The sequence below is a fragment of the Myotis davidii genome, unplaced genomic scaffold, assembly GCF_000327345.1.
Source record: "Myotis davidii unplaced genomic scaffold, ASM32734v1 scaffold1187, whole genome shotgun sequence".
NCBI classification, from domain to species: domain Eukaryota; kingdom Metazoa; phylum Chordata; class Mammalia; order Chiroptera; family Vespertilionidae; genus Myotis; species Myotis davidii.
Genome location: NW_006299714.1, coordinates 2,509,506 through 2,520,632, shown reverse-complemented (window position 1 = coordinate 2,520,632; position 11,127 = coordinate 2,509,506). Strand labels below are relative to the sequence as shown.

Sequence of the window (11,127 nt, the reverse complement as noted above, 5' to 3'; positions counted from 1 at the left end):
AGGCATAGATACCAGTACATGGAGCAGCCTGAGAGCTGTCAGAGGGGAGGGAAGGCGGGGGATTGGATTAAAGAAGGTGAAAGAATTAGTCAAAGAACATATATACATAACCCATGGACACAGACATCAGTGTGCTGATGACCAGAGGGAAGAGAGGGTAGCGACTGGGTGTGGAGGTGGGCAAAGAGAGGGGAAATGGGAACATCTGTAATACTATAATCAATAAAAATAAAGGGGGGGAAATCAGTGGAGATTTTTATAGCTTACTTAAATTCCTTTGAAAAATGTGACCGGATTTAACCTGAAATGTTATTGTTTTCACTAAGATTATATTATGGGTATTAAAATTATGGCTTTTTAAGATTCTTTTTAAATTTTCAAAATTTACTCAATTAATGCACATCACTTTTTAACAGAAAGAAAACCCCATTAAGTTATTGAAGTTTTCTTACTTTCCGCTTTGATATATGTATATTTGAAAATGTCTTTTCACATATCCAGGGGTGAGCAAAAGTAGGTTTATAGTTATAATGCAAACAAATAATAATTGGTAAATAACAATACAAGAAAAAAACTCTGTGTTTCGCGTACTCACGGCTATAAACCGACTTTTGCCAACCCCATCGGGGTGAGCAAAAGTAGGTTTATAGTTATAATACAAACAAATAATAATTTGTAAATAACAATACAAGAAAAAAACTCTGTTTCGCGTACTCGCGGCTATAAACCTACTTTTGCCAACCCCTATATGTTTACTTGCATGTGTTAGCTCTCGTAACCCTAAACAAAAATCGACCCTTGGTCACTTGATCGCCTTCTTATTTGTTAATCGAAAAGAAAATATGCATTGGAACCAACCTTGACCCGTCCATTTATCTACAGGATGGCTTCACGCCGTTGGCAGTGGCTTTGCAACAAGGTCACGATCAAGTGGTGTCCCTCCTGCTAGAAAATGACACTAAAGGGAAAGTGCGGCTTCCGGCTCTTCACATCGCCGCCCGAAAGGATGACACGAAAGCTGCCGCCCTGCTGCTGCAGAATGACCACAACGCAGACGTGGAGTCCAAGGTGAGACGCCGGGGAAGCTCCTCTCCTGCAGCCATCCTGCGTAGGCGCCCCAACTTTCAGATGCTTGGCCTCCCTTTCGGCAAGCTGCTGCCAGACTTGCAACTCCACTGGCAGGGATAAAAAAAAACAGCACGTGTCCCAGTCAGCCAGTGGAAGCACCTTCCCCGCACCCCTTAAAGCTAGGAAGTCACCCTGGATGCTGCACTACGCATGCTAACAGGGAGGCCCCCTCAAAATCGATGTATATGAACCTGATCGTTTCCTCCCTCGTAATAGATCCGTAATGTCCTTAACTCTTCAGCGCAAACATCAGAGTGAAAGGTTACAAAATGCTAACAACAGTGTGTGCAGATCATCCTGTGGTTGCTAGCTAAGATGGCAGGGGACACACTGAGTGTTGGCCACCTGCGGAGAGCGTGCCAGCAGCCAGAGTCCTGGCCAGAAATTCCCGTTGTCCTGGCATGTATTCCTGGAGAGTCTTGGAAGGAGCGAGGCATTTGGAGTAGGCCACCGCGTAGCCTTCCTTCAGTCTAGCTTTCTTTCTGTGCTTTTGTGCTTCCATCAGAGCTTTCATCCTCACTCCTTAGCTGCCGTGAGCTTCCTGCAGTCCACGTCACCGACAGCGAACTAACCGTTCATTTTTTCCTCCTCTTTGCTTCCCAATGTGTTACCCTAGATGGTGGTGAATAGAACAACAGAGGTACATATCTATATACATGTACATAGAATCTGTATCTGCATCATCGTGTCCCCATCCCTTAGTGCTGCGGCCTCATTTCTTTCCCTTCTTCTTTGCATTGCCTTCTGTAGGCTAGATACCTGCTTTCTACCCCCCGCCCCCAAAGTAGCATGTGCTAGAGAAGATAGTAGTTTGGTTACCAGGGCTTTCTGCAGCTGAACCCGGTGATTGAAAGGAAGAATGAGGAATCCTTGAATCTTAAGGGGATTGCCATAGAGGTGTGTGAGATGAAGCATTTCCAACACTTGAGATGCTTACCAGCTCTACCCAAAGCTGCAGACAACCCTGCCGTTCTCTCCTCTAGGACGGATTCTGTAGAGTTCTGCATGACACTTACCCGCAGTGGTGTCAGCAAAATGAAAGTGGCCTCAGAATGGTACCACTATGACCCACCCTTCCACAGGAGTCAGTGAGCTAGCTAGCATGGCTGCGAAGCTTGCTAACAATTTAGAAATGCATCTAGTTCCTATAAGGTTTCAATCTTTGGGGACTAAGTGAATCGCTGCATGTTTTAGCATTTTTTTTTAAGGAAGTAAAATGACCTTGGTAGGAATAATCCAGAAAAATGTGTTCTCGAATAGGCATTTGCTAATAAAGAGACCAACCGGTGGATTCTTTCTAGAATTCAGTCACCCACTATACAAGACCAATTACAGTGCACCTCTTCCCCAAAATTGCTTTTATCTTTATAATTTGATCTTACATTAAATACAGAAAACAAATCAAATTTTGGCAAAGAGTATCAATGGACAATTCTGCCATCAATCGTAAAACAGTTGGTACTAACTGAACTTTCTATGAGCTATAAGGCTTTTTCTTGTCATCCCGATTTTAACTTTTGAAACGTTGGCTTCTCTATGTACTGCTACCAGATTCCTAAAACTGCTCAATCTCCGCCCTTGGATCCTTCCCGGCTCTCCCTCTGCCTACGAGTCTGGCGTTTATTTGAAACCCTGTGAGCAATTGGCACTAACCGAAAGAAACCTAGTACAGAATGGAATGCAGACCTCAGCATATTTTGCTTCCTCCTTTTTATTTGGGCGGGGCCTTGATCCTGGCATGTCAGACTGGGGCCGGCAGGACTCCCCTGAACGTCTGCCGTTTTCTCCTTGCAGAGTGGCTTCACTCCGCTCCACATAGCGGCTCACTATGGAAACATCAATGTAGCCACGTTGCTGTTAAACCGAGCGGCCGCCGTGGACTTCACTGCAAGGGTAAGAGCGCTGCCCTGGGCGCGCCTTTAAAGCATTTGAAGTGATTCTTAACCTTCCTTTCCCAGCATGAGCCGGAGGTGGAGGCAGGCGGCCTAGCTTTGAAACAGGTGTGGTATTTCCTAGCAGAAAAAATAAACCAAGATGGGGTTGAGGGGTGATAAATACATGTACGCGAATATATGGGAGATGGGGTTCAAGTAATCCTGACTGGAAACCACCAGCAACCTTTCCGCAAGTTGAAATGTCTGAGGCTGGTAGAAATTGGTCACATGCAGCCACCGGGGCTTTCGGTATCAGCATCTTGACCTTCTGGTTGGGAATGCTCTGGGATCTCTGGATGAGGCCCACACCCTCCTGAGAGGTAGAACTGAAGAAGGAAGCAGATTGGAGCAGCGGCTAAAAGCGTGGCCTCGGAATTCAGTCTCCCTGAGTTCAAATTTGGGCTTTAATTTTCCTCTCTCTGTCCACCAGTTTCCTCCTTTGTAAGATAAAAGAATATGAATTATGATGTTATATGATAATAAAATATTAGTATCACTCCCCCAGTGGGTCACTGTGAGAATTGGGAACAGAGAGTGTGTGTAAAGCACTTGGCCATGTCTGACATGTCACCATCGACAGCAGCAGCAGCACTGATTTTGAACATCACATTTGAAGTATTCGTTTTGCTGAAACCTCACTTGGTCGAGGAGAAACGGCGTTAGATCACATAGGGAGATATAGGGCATAATACTAGTACTAGCAGTATCAGCAGCAGTAAACGTAATACTGCCTTGGAAGGAGTTACTGGGTGCAGATGCCCAGCTAAGCATTTTTGCCTCGTTTATTCTTATATCCAGAAAAGTATTACTTATCCCTATTTTACAGAAGAGGAAACCAAGGCTTAGAGATAAGAAGTAGCTGGTCCAGGATGACAGCTCGAAAATGAGAAAAGGCAGGATTTCAGCCCCCAAACACTTACTCGCTCCCGTGTTTCGTCTCCCATAGGTGACTTTCGGGATTCTTTTTTCTTTTTCTTCTTACAATTTATTAGTCCAATAAAAATTAGTAAGAGCTCAGCTTGCACTCATATGAAAGCTATTTCCTACCCTATCGCCATCAGCTTGCCACGAGCCTTCCTGGTTTCAGTGACTCGGGAGTGCCCGTCAGCTCATGCCGCTCTGTTCTTCCTGCATCCGCTGCATCCTTAGGCTTCAGCGACAGGCAGACCTGAGGGCTAGTTTGACGTTTCGAAGGACAAAGTTAGGCACCTCTTTAAGTCAAGTAAAAAGCAGGCATGTCAATATTTAAACTGAGGTTCTTGTCTGTAAGATGCATTGCTCTGGTTTTATTTCTGTAATTCACAGCATGATGAGAACCTCATTAAGTCACATCTTCTAATTGGGACATTTGGAAAATCATGTCAGGGTAGTGTCTGAAGTTTGTCTGTGTGCCACTGGTTCGGAAATGTCCTGACGCTGCAGAAAATAAGAAGAACGGAACAATGTTTAAGCAACATAAGGGGGCAAATTACAGTATTTTCAGCATCAAAGCAATTCCAGAGCATCCATTTACATTGAAACAATGATGTGGTAATTACAAATGATGCTAATGTATCGAGTAAACATCAATGGAGACCTCAGACGAATGTTGTTAAAGTTGCCTGAGTTTCCATATAAGATTTAAAATAATCACATTCTGGTTTTGTTTAAAACATGTTAAAGTTCAGACTTGTGACTGGTTTGAAAAGCATTTGGTCCAGTCATGCCTAATCAGTGAGGCCTAATAGCGCTCTGAGCTGAAGAATGTGGTAGAATTCGATCACCCCTCATAGGCTGCCTGCTCTGTGCTTCCCTCTGTGCTTGGTGATGGATGGCTTGCTTCAGAGTATCGGGAAGAACTGGTCTTTGTAAAGAGCGTGAGAAACCCATTTTGGTTCCAAATCTCTAGTAATTCTATTTCATAATAATCCAGCATCTATAGGGTCTGGATTAATATTTTTATTAATCTCCTTTTGGGCATCATCCCGGTTAATCACTCTACTACTTGCTCCGTTCAGACCCTAGCCATGTGATGCCCAGCTCACATCATTATTTTTCGGTGGCATTATTAACTTCGTTTTTCAAGTGGTCCATTTTCTCCAAATCGGATTTTATTACCCTCCTCTTGCTTTATCTTTTCCATCTTCTTTCTCCCCCAATACTTTGAAGTATAACTGGGCTAGTTGGGTCCTATTCCAGGTCACCACCCTCAGGAATGTAACAGAAAAGCAGGTGGAAAGGTAAGATGCCCTGAACACAGATGAGATCAGATTTTACCTGGCCAGGCCACGGAGGATCTTTAAGCTATATTTGCTAAGAACTGGCTGCAAGTCATGGGCTTCGGGAACCAGGTGTAGATAGAGATACTGATTAAATGGTTAGAGAGAAAGCCAACAACAAAGCTACCTTTGTCTGAGGGGCTGTGATTTCTGTTCCCTGGCTGTGACAGATATTGAAGAGGGGCAGGTGCTGTCTTGTAGTTCTTTGTGGGTGGACGGCAAACTGCAGCTCTCAAGCCACATGCAGCTCTTTGGCCCCTTGAGTGTGGCTACGAAGTTTTAATCGCACTGTACGTGCGCGCCCGCACATGGTATTTTGTGGAAGAGCCACACTCTAGAGGCCACAGTTTGCTGACCACTGGCCTAGGGAATGGCTGTCCGCTAGCAAAGAGAGCTGGAGGACATGGGCAAGGCCACCAGTTGTGAAGTAATTTCCTGCAAGCAATGGGTATGCATTTCCAAAGCAGACACAAGGCAGAAATAAACACAGTGTGACTAAAGGGAGTATGCAATAAATCAGATTGCTTTCTATGCATTTTTGCAGGATTAGCTAATTTATGCAGCAATAAAGCAGATCCTAGCCTAGGGGTGGGCAAACTTTTTGACTCGAGGGCCACAATGGGTTCTTAAACTGGACCGGAGGGCCGGAACAAAAGCATGGATGGAGTGTTTGTGTGAACTAATATAAATTCAAAGTAAACATCATTACATAAAAGGGTACGGTCTTTTCTTTTTTTTTTAGTTTTATTCATTTCAAACGGGGCCAGATCCAGCCCGCGGGCCGTAGTTTGCCCATGGCTGTCCTAGCCTATGAAGAAAGTATACCCCTGCATAGCAATTATGGTAACCGATTTATGCCAAATGGACCTGTTTATCAACACCTTTCCTTAGATTTTTATTATGATGTCAGTTTTGATTTTTTTTGTTGTAATTTTCCTAGGTACATGTAAGCTATCCTGTCTGCTATTTTCTATATTTCCTTCTGGGTTATCCGTGAAGACCTGCTCAGCCTCACGGGTCCGCTGCAGGGAGATAATGGAGAAGCTACTGCATGCTGCCATGCAGCATCAGCATTCTTCATTCTTTGAATTGAGTCTGCGGAGGTGGCGTTGACACTGTCTGAATTTATGGGTGACCCTTGCTCTCGACAAATCATTCTAACTCTCTTGGGAAGAGAGGGTAACCAAGGCACAGCAGAGCCGCTGCTGATTATCATTCCAGGAAGGAGCGTTTGTGCACTGGAGCAACTGAAGGCAAATTATATTATGTGGATGCTTGCAAGTCCCTTTTATTGATTGAGGACGAGAGATTGATATCTTGCTGGCTAAGAGTTTTTTTCATCAAATATAATGGACCACCTAACTTAATCTTCACACTTGTCATTGACCTTCCTCTTGTAAAGTATTATTCAACTTCCCATTTGGGGAAGGTAATTGAATTTTTAAATTCTTCTGTTGGCCTTGTTTATTTAGCACTTTTTGGTTTGAGTGCTATACCTCATTTGTTTCCAAAAGGACTTCAGGTAGTGCACAGGTTAAAATATACAAAGTAGGACATGTAAGAATGAAAGCGAAAAAGTGTTTGTTACCAGCCGCTGGAATAAACCAGTGAATACAGCTAGAGAATAAATTTAGGTCTTAGGGACGTTGGTATATGTAATGGAAAGAGAATCATATTAGTTTTTTGGGGGGGCAGGGGAGGAAAACATGGTTATCTATAAAGACAATTTTGTGTGTGTGAAATAACTAAAATATGATTTTTATTATGTGAATTACATAGTTGACAGTATCTTTAATTACTGCACTTCAGAAGGATCAGTTCTTACTGCCTCGTCCTTTTAATGCTAAATCTCCACCTGTGAAGGCCCCTTGCCGAGGGCGGCTGAGAGATTGAGCTAGGTCAGTGGTTCTCAACCTTCCTAATGCCGCGATCCTTTAATGCAGTTCCTCATGTTGTGGTGACCCCCAATTTCATTGTTACAAATTGAACATAATTAAAGCATAGTGGTTAATCACTAAAACAATATGTAATTATACATGTGTTTTCCGATGGTCTTAGGCGACCCCTGTGAAACCGCTGACCTAGGTGCTTTATGATGTTTTAATTGTGTGCGATAGAACTTGGCGGTGACTACATGGCATGTCCATTGGACTGCCTTTTTCAGGTACCAGATGTCTTAAATGAAGTTTTGGCAGGTGCTGGGCCACATTCAGAATTCAATTAAATTACACAAAAGTTTATTTATTAAATAGTAATTTAATGTTATTTTAAAATGAGAAATAAATAAATAAAATGAGAGCAGTGTTTTTAGATAGTTTTAACTACTAAGCCTGTTGGTGGAAAAATAAGTGTCAGACGTACGTTCTGCCCAAAGAAGAGGCCAGTATGGTTCAGCATGTGCGTGAGCAAAACAGGAACCAGGGATAGACAATATTTGGAGATTTCCTTTTTTTTTTTAATTTAAATTGTTTATTGTTTAAAGTATTACTTGTGTCTCCTTTTCCCCTCATTGACCTCTCCCTGGCCACTCCCACTCCCCAGCACATGCCCTCACAACTCCCAACTGTGTGTTGGAGATTTCCTTTTTAAGATTAAATTAAAACTAGCAAATAAGCTTCTATTATGAGCTAGACCTGGAGGTTCAAATTTGAGTGACCTGCTGTTCATACTCTACTAATTTCTTTCATCTCTAAAGTCAACAGTCTCTTCCTGAGTCCCCCAAAACAGCAGTTGCCAACCGGTGGTCCGTGAGGTCCGAAAGGTTGGCGACCGCTGCCCCATAAGTCTAGCCTCTAATGCCAAAAGAGGACTTTTCTAAAAACTTAGGGATTGACAGAAAGGCAAAGCTGGCAGATTGATTCAGGACAACACTGTCCCCAGAGTCTACAGGCTGTTGACCCCTCCCTCTGGGTACCATCCTCTGGAGCCCCCAAAGGGCACCATGTTGCAAAATCAAGCTCACTCCCCACCAGTGGGAACTGCTTTTACTTTGTCTCTCTTAGCCAGAGTCCAAGCCCCTTAACCTCATCTCTGGGCACAGTGGGAGGGGAAAACCCTGCTTCCTCTTCAACTGAGAAATCTTCAATTTCAATTTAAATTTATCTCCTTTAAAATTCTGTTCCTCATTCTCAAGAACCACCTTTCAAGTGCTCGGTACTCACCTGTAGCTAGTGGCTATTCTATTAACACAGTCTACATAACATTTCCATCATCACAGAAGGGTCTGGACAAAGTTGAGACACTGTCATTCTGAGGCCCTCCTTCCCTTCAGTGTCACGATAATCCATAATCCGTAAAGGTAAACGTTGCCCCAAGGAAAATGATCCTTTAAATCAGTGGTTCTCAACCTGTGGGTTGCGACCCCTTTGGGGGTCGAATGACCCTTTCACAGGGGTCGCCCAAGACCATCGGAAAACACATATATAATTACATATTGTTTTTGTGATTAATCACTATGCTTTAATTATGTTCAATTTGTAACAATGAAAATACATCCTGCATATCAGATATTTACATTACGATTCATAACAGTAGGAAAATTATAGTTATGAAGTAGCAACGAAAATAATTTTATGGTTGGGGTCACCGTAACATGGGGAACTGTATTAAAGGGTCTTGGCATTAGGAAGGTTGAGATCCGCTGCTTTAAATAGTCAGGCAGAGCAATTTCACTGCCAATAGACTTGCCCCTTTTGGCTCCAAAAGAAGATCTGTGTCTTTCCCATTTTGTCACCAGAAACCACCACCACCAAAATCAACAATAAAACTGAAATCCTCTTCCAAACAGGAAAAAACATAACCACTGAAGACATAAAAATAGCAATTTCTCCCCAATTTGTGTCATGAAGAGTTCAGAAATACCAAAAATTGAGGTAGATCTCAACTGAGCTCTCCAATTGCCAGGGATTGTGCGACATGGTTAACTGCTGTGAATCTTTGTTTTTCATCTGTGTAAAGGATGCTAGTATTCTTTTCCTCAAAGAAGCTCTCTCTAACCCCCTAAAATAAGCCCCTCCCCCTTAACCACACTATATGTCTTCATCGCTCCCTTGTACTTTCTAATGGTAGGCATTAAATATCGTTTTATTTGTACGATTTTTTTTTGTGTTGAATATTCTATTTGTTTTCTAATCCCCTTGAAGGCTTAGTCATCATCCTCTGTCTCCAGCTTCTCACCTGGTAATATCCTCTTCCCAAGTGCTCATCCTGTGCCCGGCTCTGTGACCTTGGCTTTAACATGAACTTCAATCTTCCGGGGAAGGACTGAGCAACAGAGAACGTGTTTCTTGCTGCTTAGATTTTTTTTTTTTAGGAGAGGCAGGCATTGTTTTTTCAGGGAATCATTCCTTACTGCGCTACAGGGAGGCATGACCTTTGTCTTTGCTGCCTCGCAGCCCTCTGTCTACTGTACCTTTCATGAAGTGGTACCTTGGACATACTAATGTGCCACTGCATTGCATTCAGCCAGAGAGCTCCAAATATGAGACTATCAAGGCCCTGCCTGTTACGTAGTAAGTGCTCAGTAGAGAGTCTGCCTTTCTTCTATAGGAGGAGTTCACAATAATAATGATTTGAAGTAGTTATAATTTGAGTATTAAGTTCCAGTCTCTTTCTTAAGCATTTTATATGTATTAACTCAACAATGTTATGAGGGCTGAAGTGGAGGTGTAATGAAATACATCTTCCATATCCTGTTCTTCACCCGATTTGCAAAACTTTGAATTCCTCAAGGACAGGCCTGTGTATTATTACTCACTGTGAATTCCCAGCACCTAGCACTGGGAGGACGCAATATATATTTATTGAATTCAAGAATGATGAAGAAATAGCTTCGTCTTTCTTAACCACTACACCTGGGTACCCAGTACCTACTTAAACCTGCTTTCCTCAAGCCCTTTTCCGCTCCCTAGCCTATCAGAATTTCAGGTTGACCCCCACCTGGTGTTAGGGAACTGCTTGTCGTTATTAAAAATTATTAAAGGAGAGGAGAGATCCGCAGGATTCAAATAGAGGAATTGAGGTCAGTGCACCAAACCCAAGTATTGAATCTCAGATGCCGAAGGGCAGGTTTGTGTAGCATTTGGAAGACGTGTTTCTCAGCAGTGTGGATGACCCTGGAAGACAAGCCTGGAGTAAAGGGCTGCTGCCAAGCTTAAGGGTGTTTTAAGCATGGCCTCCGACGCGTGCTATCAATACCCACCACCAGATCAAAGCCACCACCAGAGGGTGCTAGAAGGGACATCAGCCACTCAAACAGGGATGGGCATCACTTCTGTATGAGTGTAGTGGACGTTTGTAATGGTTTTATAATGTGCAGGGCTTCTGGAGACTCTAGTTAGGTGTGTGGTGGTGACATTGCACATATATTTTAAACATATTTTCCCCTCATTATATGATTCATTTTCAAATAAAATACAATAAAGCAAAGAGAGAAAATAAAAACCACCCATGACAGTTCTAATATATTCTTTTTAACATTTGGATATCTGTCCTTAAAAAGACCAAACACACACATAAATACATTCATTTTCATTGACACAAATTTCAAATATAGATTTATCTCCTTGTATAAGGCTCAACCACATTAAAGCCAAAGACAATTTTTTAAAATAGGTCCTATAATCCTTCTTCAGAATGAAAATGAGGATTTGAAAGGCTTGGCAAAGGAAAGTGAGTTATGGGACAGTAGCTATGTGGCTACTGCATTAACCATATTCTTGTTTCCATGGTGATATTAACATATCAGGGGGAACAAAGCCAGGAAGTGGGGGATATACCTTTTATAGAGAACTTGCTCAGCTTGCCAT

General features: G+C 42.7%; 1 protein-coding gene across 4 annotated transcripts in view; it reads left to right on the top strand.

Moving 5' to 3' along the window:
* Positions 1–11,127, top strand: part of ANK3 (ankyrin 3, node of Ranvier (ankyrin G)) — a 198,408-nt gene that overhangs the window by 11,177 nt on the left and 176,104 nt on the right. For 3 of the 4 annotated variants that reach the window (XM_015571814.1, XM_015571813.1, XM_006775815.2), the window contains exons 3-5: positions 883–1,068; positions 1,745–1,768; positions 2,923–3,021. In XM_015571814.1, coding sequence (XP_015427300.1) covers positions 883–1,068; positions 1,745–1,768; positions 2,923–3,021 — 309 coding nt within the window. The remainder of the gene's footprint in view (positions 1–882; positions 1,069–1,744; positions 1,769–2,922; positions 3,022–11,127) is intronic. The other variant, XM_015571812.1, reaches the window with a different exon arrangement.